The following is a 14,112-nucleotide window of genomic DNA, read 5'->3' as shown; positions in this document are numbered from 1 at the left end:
AGAGAGAGAAAGAGAGAGAATTTGAAAATATATTCCGCTGGAAACAGAAGGCTCTCTCCTACCACCTGGTTGTTGGTGTCTTACCCACCTCAGGGTAAGATTTGGAGATTTAGGCACCACGGCAACACCATTAGGAGTTCCCCCCGCCCCAGATACAACAGGCAACATGCTTTACCCTCTGGAATATATTTGCATATGTGTAGCAATATCCCATTGAGGTGGTTGGATATGAAACAACATATATTCATTCTCCTTTCAGTTCCAGGGCTAGGGAACACATCCTCAGCTAGCTCAGGGAAGCATGAGCTGTTGGGAGTCGGCGAGGTACGCTGCGGGATTGGGTAACTCAATGAATGGGAGACATCCATGGCTGGCGAGGTGTCAGGATGAAACACGAGACAATGTGAACACAACACTGAAAAGAGCACATTGCAGACACAGTGACAGAGGCTTTAATGATTAAAGAGGAAAGTGCATGTAAACACCCCAGAAATACGCTTGAATGCAGCTTTAATCCACCAAAGCCCTGGCTACGGGAGGTCACAGCCAGCCCTGCTGAGCTGAGCTGGCAGGGAGAACACAGCTCCCAGATTGGTTGATGAAGGAAAGGGAAATTAAAATATCTCTTCTCCAAGGTGCCCTGTGACAAACCACCCCGGGATCCATGGCAGGGGTGCACGGCCCTGGTGCTGGTTGGTCATGAACCAACATTGGCCACGGCCCAACACTGGCCATGGCCACCCCAGGCACACACCTTGTCTACAGGGTCCCCTTCCAGTGGTACTGGGCAGGTGACCAGCCATGGGACCTCTTGGTTCACCTGGCTATGATGATGAGGACTCCAAAGGGGACCTGCTCCCATCACCATCACTGATTTTCTGCTCAGTGGGAACAGTGAAGCTGCCTGGTAGTCTTGGATCCCAAATCCAGGTACTTCACACTTTTGAAGCAGCTCCTGGTCCTCCTGACTTCCCCGTGACAGGATGGGTGGCAGCCCTAGCCTCATCCAGCCTCAGAACCTCATCCTCACAGCTCCATGGGTACAGCTAAGAGGAGAATTCAGTTTGGTCTTTGAAAGCTGCAATTCCTTACCCCAACCTCCAGCAAAAAGCAGCCAAACAAACTACTTTGGCTTTGCAGCACATCACCTTGAAGGCTTGGCAGTGGGAGACTTGGGTGGGCAGTGAGGCAATCTGCCACATCAGCTTGGGTTGAAAATTCAGGTGTCCCTCCTGGAGCCAGCAGAGACGACAACCCCAGTGGCTCAGTACCCACTGTGGAGGCAGCTTGGAGGCCTTTTACTTCAGGTTATTAAAGCCAGGAAATATCAATCCCCTCCTCCTCCTCTTCCCCCTCCATATTCAGCTACACATCTTGGATCTATAATCAGTGAATTTGTACTGAACAGGAGTGAGAGGCTCAGAGAGAGGAAATTCTCCAGGATATTTTAGTCTCCATCGCGAGGGAAAATGTACCTTCTGGGAAATGCACAGTGTGCAGCAACACTGAGAAAGTTACCTCTGCGTCTTGAATATCAAAAATAGCAGAGTTAAAATGGTCTCTGAGAGATTCATGGCAGAAGAGAGATTCCTCTTTTTCCCCCAGACATTTTTCCTACTTCATTCCTGTGGTTCATATTAGCTGCTTGCATACCCAAACACATTTTCTTGCACATTTTCTGACTCTACCAGGGACCTAGGCAGGTTTGAAATTAAAGGAAAACTTCCTCAACAGATTTCAGAGGAAGCTGGGCTGCCACAACCATCAAGAGAAATAATTTCATTCTCCAAATGTAAAAGTAAATGGTGTATTATTTTGACAGGAGGTTGCCTATGGCCAAGCCCTGCCACTGTTCTGGGTGTCCTTCAAGCTCAGCAGAACTTTTGCTGAGCTGACACAGCCGTGGGTGTTGGGAGTTTGGGGTCTCCTTTTCAATGTGGGCCACCAGGGCTGAGGGAGGTGTGGTCAGACAAAAAGGTTTAGCTCAGATCCTCTGTTCAAGGGACCAAATTTATCTGTTTGGGTTTTTTTTTTTTTCCCAGGAGAAACTTGAAAAAAATGGAACCTTCTCAGTTTCATCTGTGCCCTTTTCACATCTCTTCTCCTATTAAAATTAACGTCTCCCCCTAAAATTTGAGCACAGAAGCTAAAATGCAGCTCGGCTAAACCCCACCTACATCGGTGAGCTTGGGTGAGAAACCCCCATCTGCACAGATTTTCAGCAGGCTGTGCCATCCCAGGAGGGATCCCTCCCAAAACAGCTCAGCGTCCCAATGGTGGGAGGAAGCTGCTGCCTCCTCACTGCTCTCTCTGTCTGTGGCAGCAGGGCCACAACCAGGACACCAAATTTTTTCTTATACCACTCCAGAAAGTTACCAAATGACCTGCATTTGCCTCAAGACTGGGGCACCAAACCTTTGCATCCTGGATCATGGAGATATGCACACACCTTACCTATGGGATATACTGCAATGCCAAAAGCTCCTAAAATAAAATAGGAGGATGAGCCACAATTTTTATATGTCCTGTGGTGGGCAGTAAGGCAGTTTTAGTGGCATAACACTCCCTTTTTGCAGTCCCTGTCCTGCTCATCCCTGTGGGTTCCAGCCACAAGCACCGATGTTTTCCTTGAAGATTTCTCTTAGAAAGGAAAAAGAATAAGCTGTAGCTGCAAAGGAAAGTGTCTCTCTCGTGACAATACCTCTACAAGGAACAAAACCCAGTGAAAAATGAAGCAAAGAGAGGGGTCTCTTGCCTGGCCTGAAGGTTTTTAATCCGGGAGAGCATGTCCAGATGACCAGCTGAGTACTGCTCGATGACATCCATCACGTCGTAGGGCCGAAGGCTCTCCTTAAACTTGCGCTTGGAGACGAGAAACCTCATAATGCTGCAGGAGATGGAGAGGAGAATCAAAATGTGGTCCCTGAGCTGCAGCCTGACCTGCTTAATGGCAGATAAAAAACACTGCAGGGAGATGCTTTGGAAGGAAAATGGAATAAATCCCAACCCTGCAGGTTTGGGAGAGGATGCGGCAAGAGGAGAGGGGAAGGGGATTGCGGGGGCTGGTGGCTGAAGCCCTGTCTGCGACGGGGGGTCCCTGATGCCCCTTGGACTGTCATCTGTGCATGTGCTCTCTGCATCACTTTTATAAATGTCAGCGCTAAATCTCAAAGCTGGTGAGAACGATCATTTGGATGCATCCCTGCGGGAGATTTTCCTGTTTCTCCATTTATTCCTTCCCTAAGCAAAAATCGCCCTTTCTGGCAAAATTTTCTGTAAAGCAGGGCAAGCCACCCAGGGGAAAAACAGCCTGCAGCACAGACATGTCAGCATTTGCTACCACTTCTTCGGCTTTACACTAATTTTTCCCTATTATTTACTTTCCTGGACCGCTTCCCCCCTCTCCCTCTCTTACCACACTGCCCTGATGCTGACTTTCAGCCCTGGTGTCAAATCTTCTGTCACAAACTCGCAGTTGCAGCTTTTGTTCTCATCGGGGATGTCTTCTCCAGGGAGGCTTGCTTCTGGGTTTGGGAGAGGGAGGAATAAAAACAACACGTTACCGTTTCCTATGCCGGTGCCGCACAAGGGAAGATGAGTCAGATCACAAACAGCAACCCCAGGGCAGGCACCAGAGATGCCTTTGCTGACCATCCAAAGCAGAGCATTTCCTGAGACGTGTCCAGGTGACATTCAGCAGTGCCAACTGCAGCTCTCACCCATCTCTTCATCAAAGAATCACAGTATCATTTGGGTTGGAAAAGCACTCTAAGATCCCTGAGTCCAACCATTACCCCAGCATGGGCCAAGTCCAACCTCTAAACCATGTCCCCAAAAGCCACATCTGCATGTCTTTTAAATCCATCCAGGGTTGGTGACTCCATCACTGCCCTGGGGAGCCTGTGTCAGGGTTGGACCATCCTTTCAGTGAGGAAATTTTTCCTAATATCCAACCTAAGCCTCCTCTGGCACAACTTGAGGCCATTTCCCTTTGTCCTAAAGCCTGACTCTTCCTCCTTTCCCCATCCCTATATACCAAAATATATACATTATCATGGGTGTCAGAAAGGCTTTTGTTGCCTCTTGTAATCATCACTGAATAGTTTTGAGTTGGAAGGGACCTTTCAAAGGCCATCTAGTCCCACACACCTGCAATAGCAGGGACATCTTCAACTAGATCAGGTTCCTCAGGCTACTCCAAGCTAAAGGAGGGGGGGGGAAGGAGACCCACGTAAGCACCTTGGCTGGCACCTCCTTAGGTGGGGAGGGAGAGGATGTCAGGGCCAGCTGGGAATCTGGGGTCTCTCACGGTGCCCCAAACCCTCACCTTCCGAGTTCTGCCGTGATGCCGCTCCCTTGATGCGGAAAGCTTGCCGGGCTCGGCTGCGGTCTCCGAAGCTCCAGCTCTTGGGCACTTTGCTTGGACTGTCCTCGATGCTCTGGTCAGCACTGGGGGACCTCCTCATGCCCTGAGCCTGTGGAGAGCCTTTCCCTTTGGTGCCAGCACCGCGGGGACTGGAGAAGACACGATCTTTCAAACTGACCTTCTGACTGTTCAGAGAAACACGTTGAAACAAAGACAAAAAGGAGACAGCAGGAGGAGTCATTCTGGAAACCACGCAGTCCTTCCCCACCAGCCATTAGAAACCAAGAGCACTTCCAAGCAGCAGTGACATGTAGTTTTGCTGTTGGCTTTTTTTTCTTTTTTCCAATATATGTGGTTTTTTAATTTTTTTTAAAAAGAAAGCTTTGTAGAGATGTTTCCGTCATCATGAGTGAAATGGGAATGATTCTTAAGAGAGAGAAAATAATGAGGACTTAAACAGAAGCCCCTTGTGGGATGCCAGGGCTGGCGGGACAGAATGACATCAACAATGAGGTTATGATTCCTTAAATCACTGATCAGCTCCGGTCACGAGTTAGGAAGCTTTTCTTTCACAACTGCCTTCCAAAACACTACGTCTAATAAGAAAATACCAATTAAAAAAATCCCCCATTATCTTAAAACTTTTAGCTTTCGTGGAAACACTTCACTTCTGGTGCTCAGACCTGTCCTTTCCCTTTCTTCCACTCCTGCATTTCCTCCCTCTTAAAACATGATCTGCCCCTTTTATATATTCCAAAGAGTTCCTCTTTATCCACCCATATATTCAAACACTTAAATACAAACACTTAAATGTGCAACTCCTTCGTATCCTATAAAAATTCAATCTAAAAGCTGCCATCTCCCTGAAGGTCTGCTACAGGTGTCATAAACATGCAAAGCAAAATTTTACAACTTCAGAATATGGCATTTTATTGCTTTTTTTTCCTACTAGAATCCTTGGATTTATGGTTTGAAAAGAAGCACTCTGCACAAACAGAGATGAACTCACTGGGAAACAGTCTGCTGGCCACCCAGCTCTAACTAGTTTCCAAATTCTGAAATTTGTAATTAAAACCTTTCACTCAAATGAAGATAACAAATTTTCACTTGAAAATTGCAGAACAAAGAGATTTTGTGAATCATTACAAAAGGGCAAACTTTATAGAGATGGCATTGGGGAAAGCAAACTGCAAATACTTTTGGGTCATTCGATATTTTCTCAATAGCAATTAATGATTAAACTACACTGATAGAGGTTGGATAACCAGTGCAATGTACTTGCACACAGAGCCAATATTTTATATATAGGTATATCAAAACTGAGTGAAAATGGGAATTTAATTCCCAACACTCTGTACTATCGCAGTAGCAACTTATCATTTTGCTGCAAATGCTCTGCCTGAATTCGCAGGAAGAACATTTGAGGAAATTTTGATTTCCACATCAGAGTTCTAGCTCACCAACCAAAGACCTGCATCTTTCAGCAACACCACCTGAACACTCAGAGCCAAACAGCCCTCCTTTGCCTTCAAAACTGGCACGGGGCTCTTCAATCAGAACTTGGCTGCTGGTTTCTGAAGCAAAGCAAAATGCGGCTCCCTTTTCGCAGCCGCCGGCTGTTCTCTGCTGACAGCAGCAGACACACTCTCTGCCCAGTAAAGGGAGGAGACGTGACCCGAGGACACTCAGGGAGCAGATTTGTCGAGTAAGAAGGTGCTATTTTTACAAAGTCACTTTACATTGCGAGACAACAAACATTGACAGGGAGAGAAAGGTGCTTAGGCAGCAGTTTGCAGAGTTGCATCCCCTGTGCTGCAGGGCAGGGTTAGCTGTGGCCATGGGCTCAGCAGCAACTGCACATTGAAAGACACATTCGAGAGAAAATAAAATTGCTCATGAGCAAGTTAGAAAGGCAGAATTAATCCAATTAATGATGAATTATTAATTCAGATAAGTGCTGGAGACTGAATTCCCAGTCTGGTGCCCACCTGCAGGGGCTGTCTGAAAGCCATGGGACCAACAGACCTTCAGCAGAGCTGAAATTCAGGTCAGAGGTACAAATCCACACAGGAATCTGGGAACAAGTACATGCCTAAATACCTTTCTGGATGTAAGCCTTAGCCACTAATGCTATCAAAATCATTGCACATAATGAGCCAAAGGTTTAAAAGCAATTCTCATTCTGTGTTTATTGGATGAGAAATCAGATTGAAATTTTGTCATTTGATTCTAAATAGGCCAATTGGATTTTTTTTCCTTTATTTTTTGTTGATTTTACAGAAGAATATTTCTTGAATCCATTGAGTAGTACTAATACTTTGAATTACCTGGTCTTTTCTAAAAATAAATTTTATAAAAATGCAACAGCAACACAGAAATATTCAGAATTCAAAGCAGTCTCTTTGTGCCTCATCCTCTGCTGTGTTGCTCCCATCACCGATCCCAGCATAAAACGAGTTGCCTTTCACTGAGTAAAGCAGAGCCTTTTCCTTGGGGACCTTTTCCCCACAATAAATGTGCTGAAAATGTTTGCAGGAATCACAAAAGGCAAAAAAGAAAGAGTTGAACTCAGTGAGAGATATGAGCAAAGAGTTTCAAGCCTGACAGCATGAGGTGCAACACATTGAAAAATCTCACAGAAATCTGATGAACAACTAAGATCTGGGTGGGTTTTGTTCCCAAGTACTCACTACTCAGGAAAAAAACCCAACACCTGATACAACTTCTTTGTTTTAACGCAGATGACATGAGACAACACAAACAATTAATTTTTTCCTTCTGCCATGCAATTTTCTCCTTTGAAACGACACCTGGAATCACATGCAAGTACAATCCCTGCAGAGGAGAATGCTGTTGGGGTCAGCAGGAGCTGGTAGGAGAAAGTCCCAAAGAAATACAGACATATATAGGGATATATGTTGCCAGCTAATCCAAGATCATGTTCTCATTCAACCAGAAAGTCATGCAGAGGCACATGGAGTGTCTTGGAGAAGGGGTGTTTGGATGTCACTTGAGAAGATGGTAAATGAGCCTCAGTTCAGTGGAGAGTGTATGTGCTGGTGACATGAACATGACGACAGCAGTACCCCAGCCACACACACAGCATGGACTGATGCTCACAGTCGTGCCCTGCTCGTGCCAGGGGAAGGGAAGGAAAAGAGAACTGTGGCTTTGCAACCAGAGACACAGATTATGGGAAGCCATAACATCCTAACAGGGTGTGCTTTAGTTCTACATCCTCATAACCACTTTCAGTTGGCATCTATGAAAACATATTCGATTACAAAAGAATTACATTTCCAGGCTGACTTTGGGGATGGTTTAAAAAACTTTCAGCTTTTGACTTGAATTTAATGAAGGATAGAAGCTGAGTTGGTTTTTTTTCTGCTGCCAGCCAAAAAATGAGAGCCCAGTGCTGGACAGACATGAAAGGACCACGGCCGATGGAGGGATTCTCACTGCTCTAGTGGGCTTTGCATTTTGGTTCATTTAAGTCCAACAGCTCAGCACTCAGGAGAGAAATTCTTGAGAACTGACCTTCAAAAGGAGCTGCCATCAGCCTCCTTAGGACACTAGGGGTTTGAGCTCCTGTTTGAAACACTCTGGTTTGGGGTTCATTCCAGTTCTCTACAGTATTAAATCAGCACTTTTAAAAAATGTGGACTCATTACATTAGCAGTAATTTCGGATCAATAAAAAGTATCAGTTGTAATGTCTTGTCATTGATTTTAAACTATGCTTGAGCCATTACTTCTTTTTCTCCTCAGTTAGCCAAACTGAGTTGGACTAGTGCAGACTCAGATCCATCTCTGCATCCAAACTCAACCACTATCAGTGCTCATGCTTCTGAGAAGCTGTGGCCAGGAGAAAGGGGTTGTCTCCTGTTGATAAATGAGGTACATTTTTTAAATCCAGAGTTTGTGCTGAGCTCGTGGCATATGAGAACTGCTCATTAAAACCAAGCAGAAGTGCCTTTGTGGCTGACTGGGCTCCAGTCTGATTGCAGGTGTGAATAAGAGGCAGAAACCAATTACTGGGGATATGAAGGAAAGAAAAATACAACTGTGTGTGCAAAACTTGCCATGACTAAAACAGAAATCATGAGAGGACCAAGCTCAAGCCTGGTTTGCCTCCAGTGATTTCAGGTGAATTCAGCCTAGAGGATGGAGTTTCAAGAAGCAGAATAACCTGGGCATAAGGGAAACAAAACATCAGCCTGTGATCATGTCATGGTGAGTAATCCCTCTTCTTTTCCTCCTCCACGACCACAGTGGAGTCACTGGAACTATAATGGCAAAGGCTGGGGTTGCCCCATTCCTGCAGCCACCACATAAGCATGGAAAAGCACAGGCCTTGGATGAGTGCAGGGACACTGGAGCCAGCCTCATGTCTGTAACCCTGGCCTTTGGTATTCTGCAGCATTTCATTACAATCACCCCTCTTTTCCTAATTCACAGCCTTTTTTTTCCCAAACTGATGTTGAGTGCTGTCAGACGCCACATCAGCCACATCCTGCATGCCCTCCCAACCTTTTGCTATTCGCCAGCTCAGCTGTTTTGCATTTCAGGAGCAAAGCAGAACAGCCAGATTGCACCTCCAAGCTGGCTGATTGTTCCTGAGCAAGCTTTTAAGACACCTGCTACACCCAGAGCCACAGGCCAGTCAAAGGTCGTGCAAACACCTTTCCTTCACTGGCCTGGGTGCCACTTCTTCCCATTGGCAGGTCTCTGAGGTGCCTTCATCTCTGAGTGCACCATGAAAAGTCTCTTACAAAGCAGAACACGATAGACCTGATAACCTGGCTTGGTGTAGTTACATTACTGTCTAAAAATGAATATGTTATTGCATTTATTGACTAAAGATCATTGGTTTAGTACATTAAGAAACCACAGCTTCTAAGGAGTTTCCTATTAATTTAACTACATTGAGTTTTCCATGATTGCTTCATCGTTTACGGTTATTTCGTTTTATGCATCCTAGATGAAAGCTTTTAGCACTCAGCCTTAGATGCATCAAAGTGCTGGCATCTGCCACAAGAGCCTGTGCAGTGGGGATTGTGGGCAGGCACCCAAGGGTCCAGGAAAGCAAGACATCTGAATTATTTTTATGTCCCTTCACAGTTCACCTACAGTTTTACTAAAGCACAGGGTGTATAACACTACATTCAGGATGGATGCAGGTAACAAAGATGCCCTTGTAGCTACTCCAAAGTTCCAGATTCCTTTTTTACTGGAAGAACTACAGTCTGTAATCCTCCTTTTCAGGGTCACCAATGGATTAAGAAGACCTCGAGGTAATACTTTGTTCCATCCTCCCTTTCCCTTGCAGAACTCAAAACGGGGAAGATGAAATGAAGACCACAGCGGGAAGGAATTCAGTAGAAAAGAGAAAAAAAAATTACACTGGCTTTAGCAGTTAAAAATACATGCCTAGGACGACATGCAAGGAAGACACTGAGATCAGAGTGGCTGATTTTCCAGAACACAGAACTGGACACGGACAGATGAGAGGACAGCATTACGAACAGCACTGCTCGTTTTCATCTCTGCCAAAAACAACCTCAACTTTAAGCAACTGAAAGGAGGCTTTCTCTGGGGAGGAGTCCCTGCTCACACTATGCCTCCCCAGATAAAACAACCTCACCTGGCAAAAGGAAACACTGCAGAAGTCAGGATAATTTTTTCAGCTAGACTATTGACCAGATCTTTGCCATTTGGAAATGTCTTGAAATGCTGCCTGTGCAACTGCTGATCACCCATTATTTAAACCACACCTTTCAAGGCTAAACTTCAAGGAAGGCCACAGCACCATCAAAACATGCAGCAGGAGGCTGACTCAAAGGTTCAGGCTATTTATGCCAGTGTAAAGAATTTCCTACCGTGGAGAACTGCTCATTATGAACCCTACATCATGCCCCATTCCTCTTTGTTACCCATTCAGAGATGGGATTTACCACTCTACTTCTGAGCTCCTGGTACACACACGCCTCAGGCATGAGTCCTAACCTCTAAACTGACAGATAACAAAAACAGCCAGCAGGTCAAAAAAATTGCAAGAAAAGAAAAGATACAAGTTGAAACAATTAATGAAGAAAATCAGAGATACATATACTGTTAGAACTGTAGTTTTTATACTTTTAAAGCTGTAGTTTGTTGGCTTTCTGAGGGAGACAGAGACTGGTGATTTTGAGAATTAAAACGGACTCCAAAAAAGAGCATGCAAAGATCCGAGTTCACAAACATGCGGCATCACTCAGTGCCCTGCCACTCCTGGGCTGTCCACCTGCCTGGCTGCGGGGCGAGGAGCTGAGGGGGGGTCCCCTGCCAGCATTCACAGCATGCAAACTCCGGGCAGTGGGAATTCTCAAGAAGGTGCATGTTTGCTGCTGAGAAGCAGTGCCTGAGGTGGGGGAAGAGACTCGTCCAGGGCAGGTGTGGATGTAGACGTATTTACGCACAGGTAACACGAGGTTTGTGTGTCTGTGTACCCTTATGGCCACGGGTGTGCTAAGGGATGCTCGTCGGGAGTTCCCTGAAGCCACCTAACAATTGTCAGCTTGATGAAAGAGATGCAAACCCTGCTTGTACAAAACCCTCTGCTCTAGCTCTAGCTGTCTGTTCCCCACGGGGTCTAGAAACGGAACCATTCACAATGCCAATGTCAACGCTCGGGGGAACCCATGTCCCCTACGTCTGGCGGGACAGGCTGAGATTAGTCCTTCTCTAGCTGCGTAGTAGAGGTGCTAGATAGGCAAGCCATGGCTTCCAAAGGCCACAAGACTAGGAAAGGTCAATTTGTCGTGTTCAGAGAGCCAAAAGAACGGTGACTGAGCAGAGGTAGGAAGCTGGTATTTCTCACGCTGCTAACTGGACATTGCTGTACAGTGCAATTCAATTTGCAAGGATTCCCTGCACCCTGAGGAGGGATGGAGCGATAGGGAGGAAGGGGTGTTTTTTTAAAAAAAAAAATTAAATTTTTAATTTTTCTTCTCAATTTTTTTTTTTATTTTTAATTTTTCATCATTTGTTAAACTTCATGTCCTGGCCTCCTCCCTCGCTCAGCAGACACCGGCTTGCTAGCCCAGAACAAATTCCCCATCCTCATCTCTTTGGTTCACGTGCTCTGCGCGATCGGCAGACAAGGAAGCCTCTGATTTCTGAGCGGGCAGTGGGGAGGCTCTTCCACCTTTTTTTACTCATCTAGTACCTCTATTAAGCAGAGAAGTGATCAGAACGGGTGGTAGCAGGGTAGAGGGAGAATGAGCCGTGCAGCTTTTGATTAGTTTCGTGCGACGCATTTCCCGTGGTACCTAGAGTTTCCTGAGCAGCATCCGCAAAGTGACTCTCTGCACGGTTTGCTCTTACTGGAAATGAGGGGAGAGTAAAAATTAGACCTGGAAGCAAATGCCAGACAGGAAACTTTGATTACTGACTCTAGGTTTAAAAGACAGGTGTTTTGAGGGCCGGGTTCATGACAGGATTGTTCTCTTTGAGTGCTAAGTGAAAAGAAAAACTTTAAAAATCAAGAGAATTTCTCAAATTTGTCTCACTGTGGTCAGTAAATTTCATTATTAGAACTGATGCATTCTGCATTGAGTTGGTGGCGTCAGTTTATCTACAATTAACTACAGGAATATTTTTTTCATCTGCATTGGAAACAAAAAAATACTCTCCTCTTCCTCTAGACAAATAAAAACCCCATACGTTTTTTTAAATTGTCTAAGCAATGGAAAGCCAAAACTTTAACTTGTTTTGTTAAACAATATCAAAAAAGCTCAAATTTCTTCTTTTTTTTTTTTTCCAAAAAAATCCCCACTCACAAAGAGAGCTAGTTAATCTGGGAATTATTTGCACTTCTCCTACAGGAAATAGAGTTACATTAAGCCTGGCATTTAAAAAAATAAAAATAGATAAAAACGGGGTGTGGTGCAGTCCCTTATGGGAAGGGAGTTGAACATCTGTGTTCACACATCTGGTTTTCATGGTGCTTTTTAGACAGGCCCTACCACTTCTGGGGAGGTACTGACTTTGACAAGGCACCACCACAGCTCCATCCCAAATCGCTGCTCAGGCACTGCCCTGCCAGGAGATCACCACCACGACCAGGGTCCTCCACGCCATGGAGCAGCCCTCTACCTGTGGAAGGGGAATGACGTGGCCCCCATCACCCCACCAGGCCACCAACCACCAGCAGGCAGCACTTGCCAAATTCATGGGCAGACTGAAAAGGCTGAAGGGCATCAAACCCCAATCTCGTTTTGCACTCGAAGTCGGCAGTCGGAGGAGCTCGTGGGCACAGCATCCCAGGCAAGCTCAGCCGACACCACCCTGGGCATCCTGGGGACTCCTCAGGTGCCCACAACGGCACCCCACATCCCCAGGTAGCCCCAGGGACTGGTGGTGCTACTGGGGCTGTTCTGGAGCTGGCGTGGGAGTGGGACATTCAGCATGCAGAGCCTCAGGGAGACGTGTGGGTTACTCTCCTCTTAGCCTCTCCAGAAAGATGCAGTTCCTTCCGTGCAAATAATCCGCTCCCCTAAAGGCAACTGATTATTTCCAGATTACTGTCAGTCCCAGCATGAGTCTCTGACACCAGTTTAATTGGTTAGAAGGGCAAATGCCAGCCCAGGCTAATATGGCCCCTCGGGCTCCTGTGATTGGCCCCCGTTTCCACGGGCAGTAAAGGTTAGGGACACCTCGGACACCCTAGGCTGGATGAGCAGGGGCCCACTGAGTCAACCAAAGGCATCCTCCAGTGCATACAAAAGCCTTAATCACACCCCTGAACAGAGATATTAAAGTGTGTATCTCAGACAGACATAAACATACACTGATAGAGAGATATACACACAGATATACACACACGTTACAAGGCGGCCCAGTCCAGCATCCACTCAATCCATGGCCAAGGTCCTGCTGAGTTCATTGGAGTCAAGGACAAACCACAGCTGAGAACAACCTTCCAAAGAGGTTCTTCTCATTACCTACAGCACTGAACTCATGCTGGACAAAGTAATCTGAGTTTTAGCTTCCCAGTTCCCTGGAATCCTTCTGTTTCTTTTTCTCTGATATTAATGTATTATTATGATCATTTGGCTCATTAATTTTTAGCTTTTCATCTCATTGTATTTTGGAAAATACAACAGGAATAAATGTGGTCATGGATGCCTTCAGATGTTTATCAAACCATCTGTTAAAGAGCATCTGAAGCCCACATTTTGTACAGAAGCCTCCATAGCCCTGGCTAACCATGTGTCTTTTTGACATTATAATCGAAGCAAAATAAACAGAAATGAGATGCCACAGCTAATTTCACCCCTAATTAACAGAAGAGTAATCACACCCCATCACCAGTCTGTTCTGCTGCCTTTCTGCAGCAGAAGGGGTGAGGAAAACACCACCACAGAGCAGCCCCACCTCCCTGGGGGTATGAGGCAGAAAGGATTCGTTTTGGACCCTGCATGACAGCAGTGGTCTCGGAGGTGTGATGGGTTCTAAGTGCCCTGGCAGCACAGCCAGCCTGGGGAGGGGCAGGGGGGCACTGCTCGGCCGGGGCAGATGGCAGGGTGGACACAGCACCCAAAGCTTTACTTTTTTTAAAAAGGGAGGAAAATAAAAGCAGGGGAAGAGGTATGTAGCATGTAGAAAAAGGTCAGCCTCTTTTCTGCTCCTCATGGCCTGGGCTCCACGTCTGGAGGAGCTGAGCTCCTGGCCCCGAGCAGGTCAGCAAGGAGCATTCCCAGCACT

The 14,112-nt window shown here is 46.1% G+C and overlaps 1 protein-coding gene across 9 annotated transcripts in view; it reads right to left on the bottom strand.

Moving 5' to 3' along the window:
• Positions 1-14,112, bottom strand: part of KCNQ2 (potassium voltage-gated channel subfamily Q member 2) — a 75,695-nt gene that overhangs the window by 16,935 nt on the left and 44,648 nt on the right. For 3 of the 9 annotated variants that reach the window (XM_027697152.1, XM_027697156.1, XM_027697157.1), the window contains 4 exons: positions 11,676-11,729; positions 4,328-4,551; positions 3,416-3,524; positions 2,756-2,887 (listed from right to left, as the gene is read on the bottom strand). In XM_027697152.1, the coding sequence (XP_027552953.1) occupies positions 2,756-2,887; positions 3,416-3,524; positions 4,328-4,551; positions 11,676-11,729 (519 nt within the window). The remainder of the gene's footprint in view (positions 1-2,755; positions 2,888-3,415; positions 3,525-4,327; positions 4,552-11,675; positions 11,730-14,112) is intronic. The other 6 variants (XM_027697154.1, XM_027697159.1, XM_027697158.1 and 3 more) reach the window with 3 other exon arrangements.

This window comes from Neopelma chrysocephalum, unplaced genomic scaffold, assembly GCF_003984885.1.
Source record: "Neopelma chrysocephalum unplaced genomic scaffold, ASM398488v2 Primary Assembly neopelma1_119, whole genome shotgun sequence".
NCBI lineage: Eukaryota > Metazoa > Chordata > Aves > Passeriformes > Pipridae > Neopelma > Neopelma chrysocephalum.
This window is presented reverse-complemented; position numbering and strand designations above follow the sequence as displayed.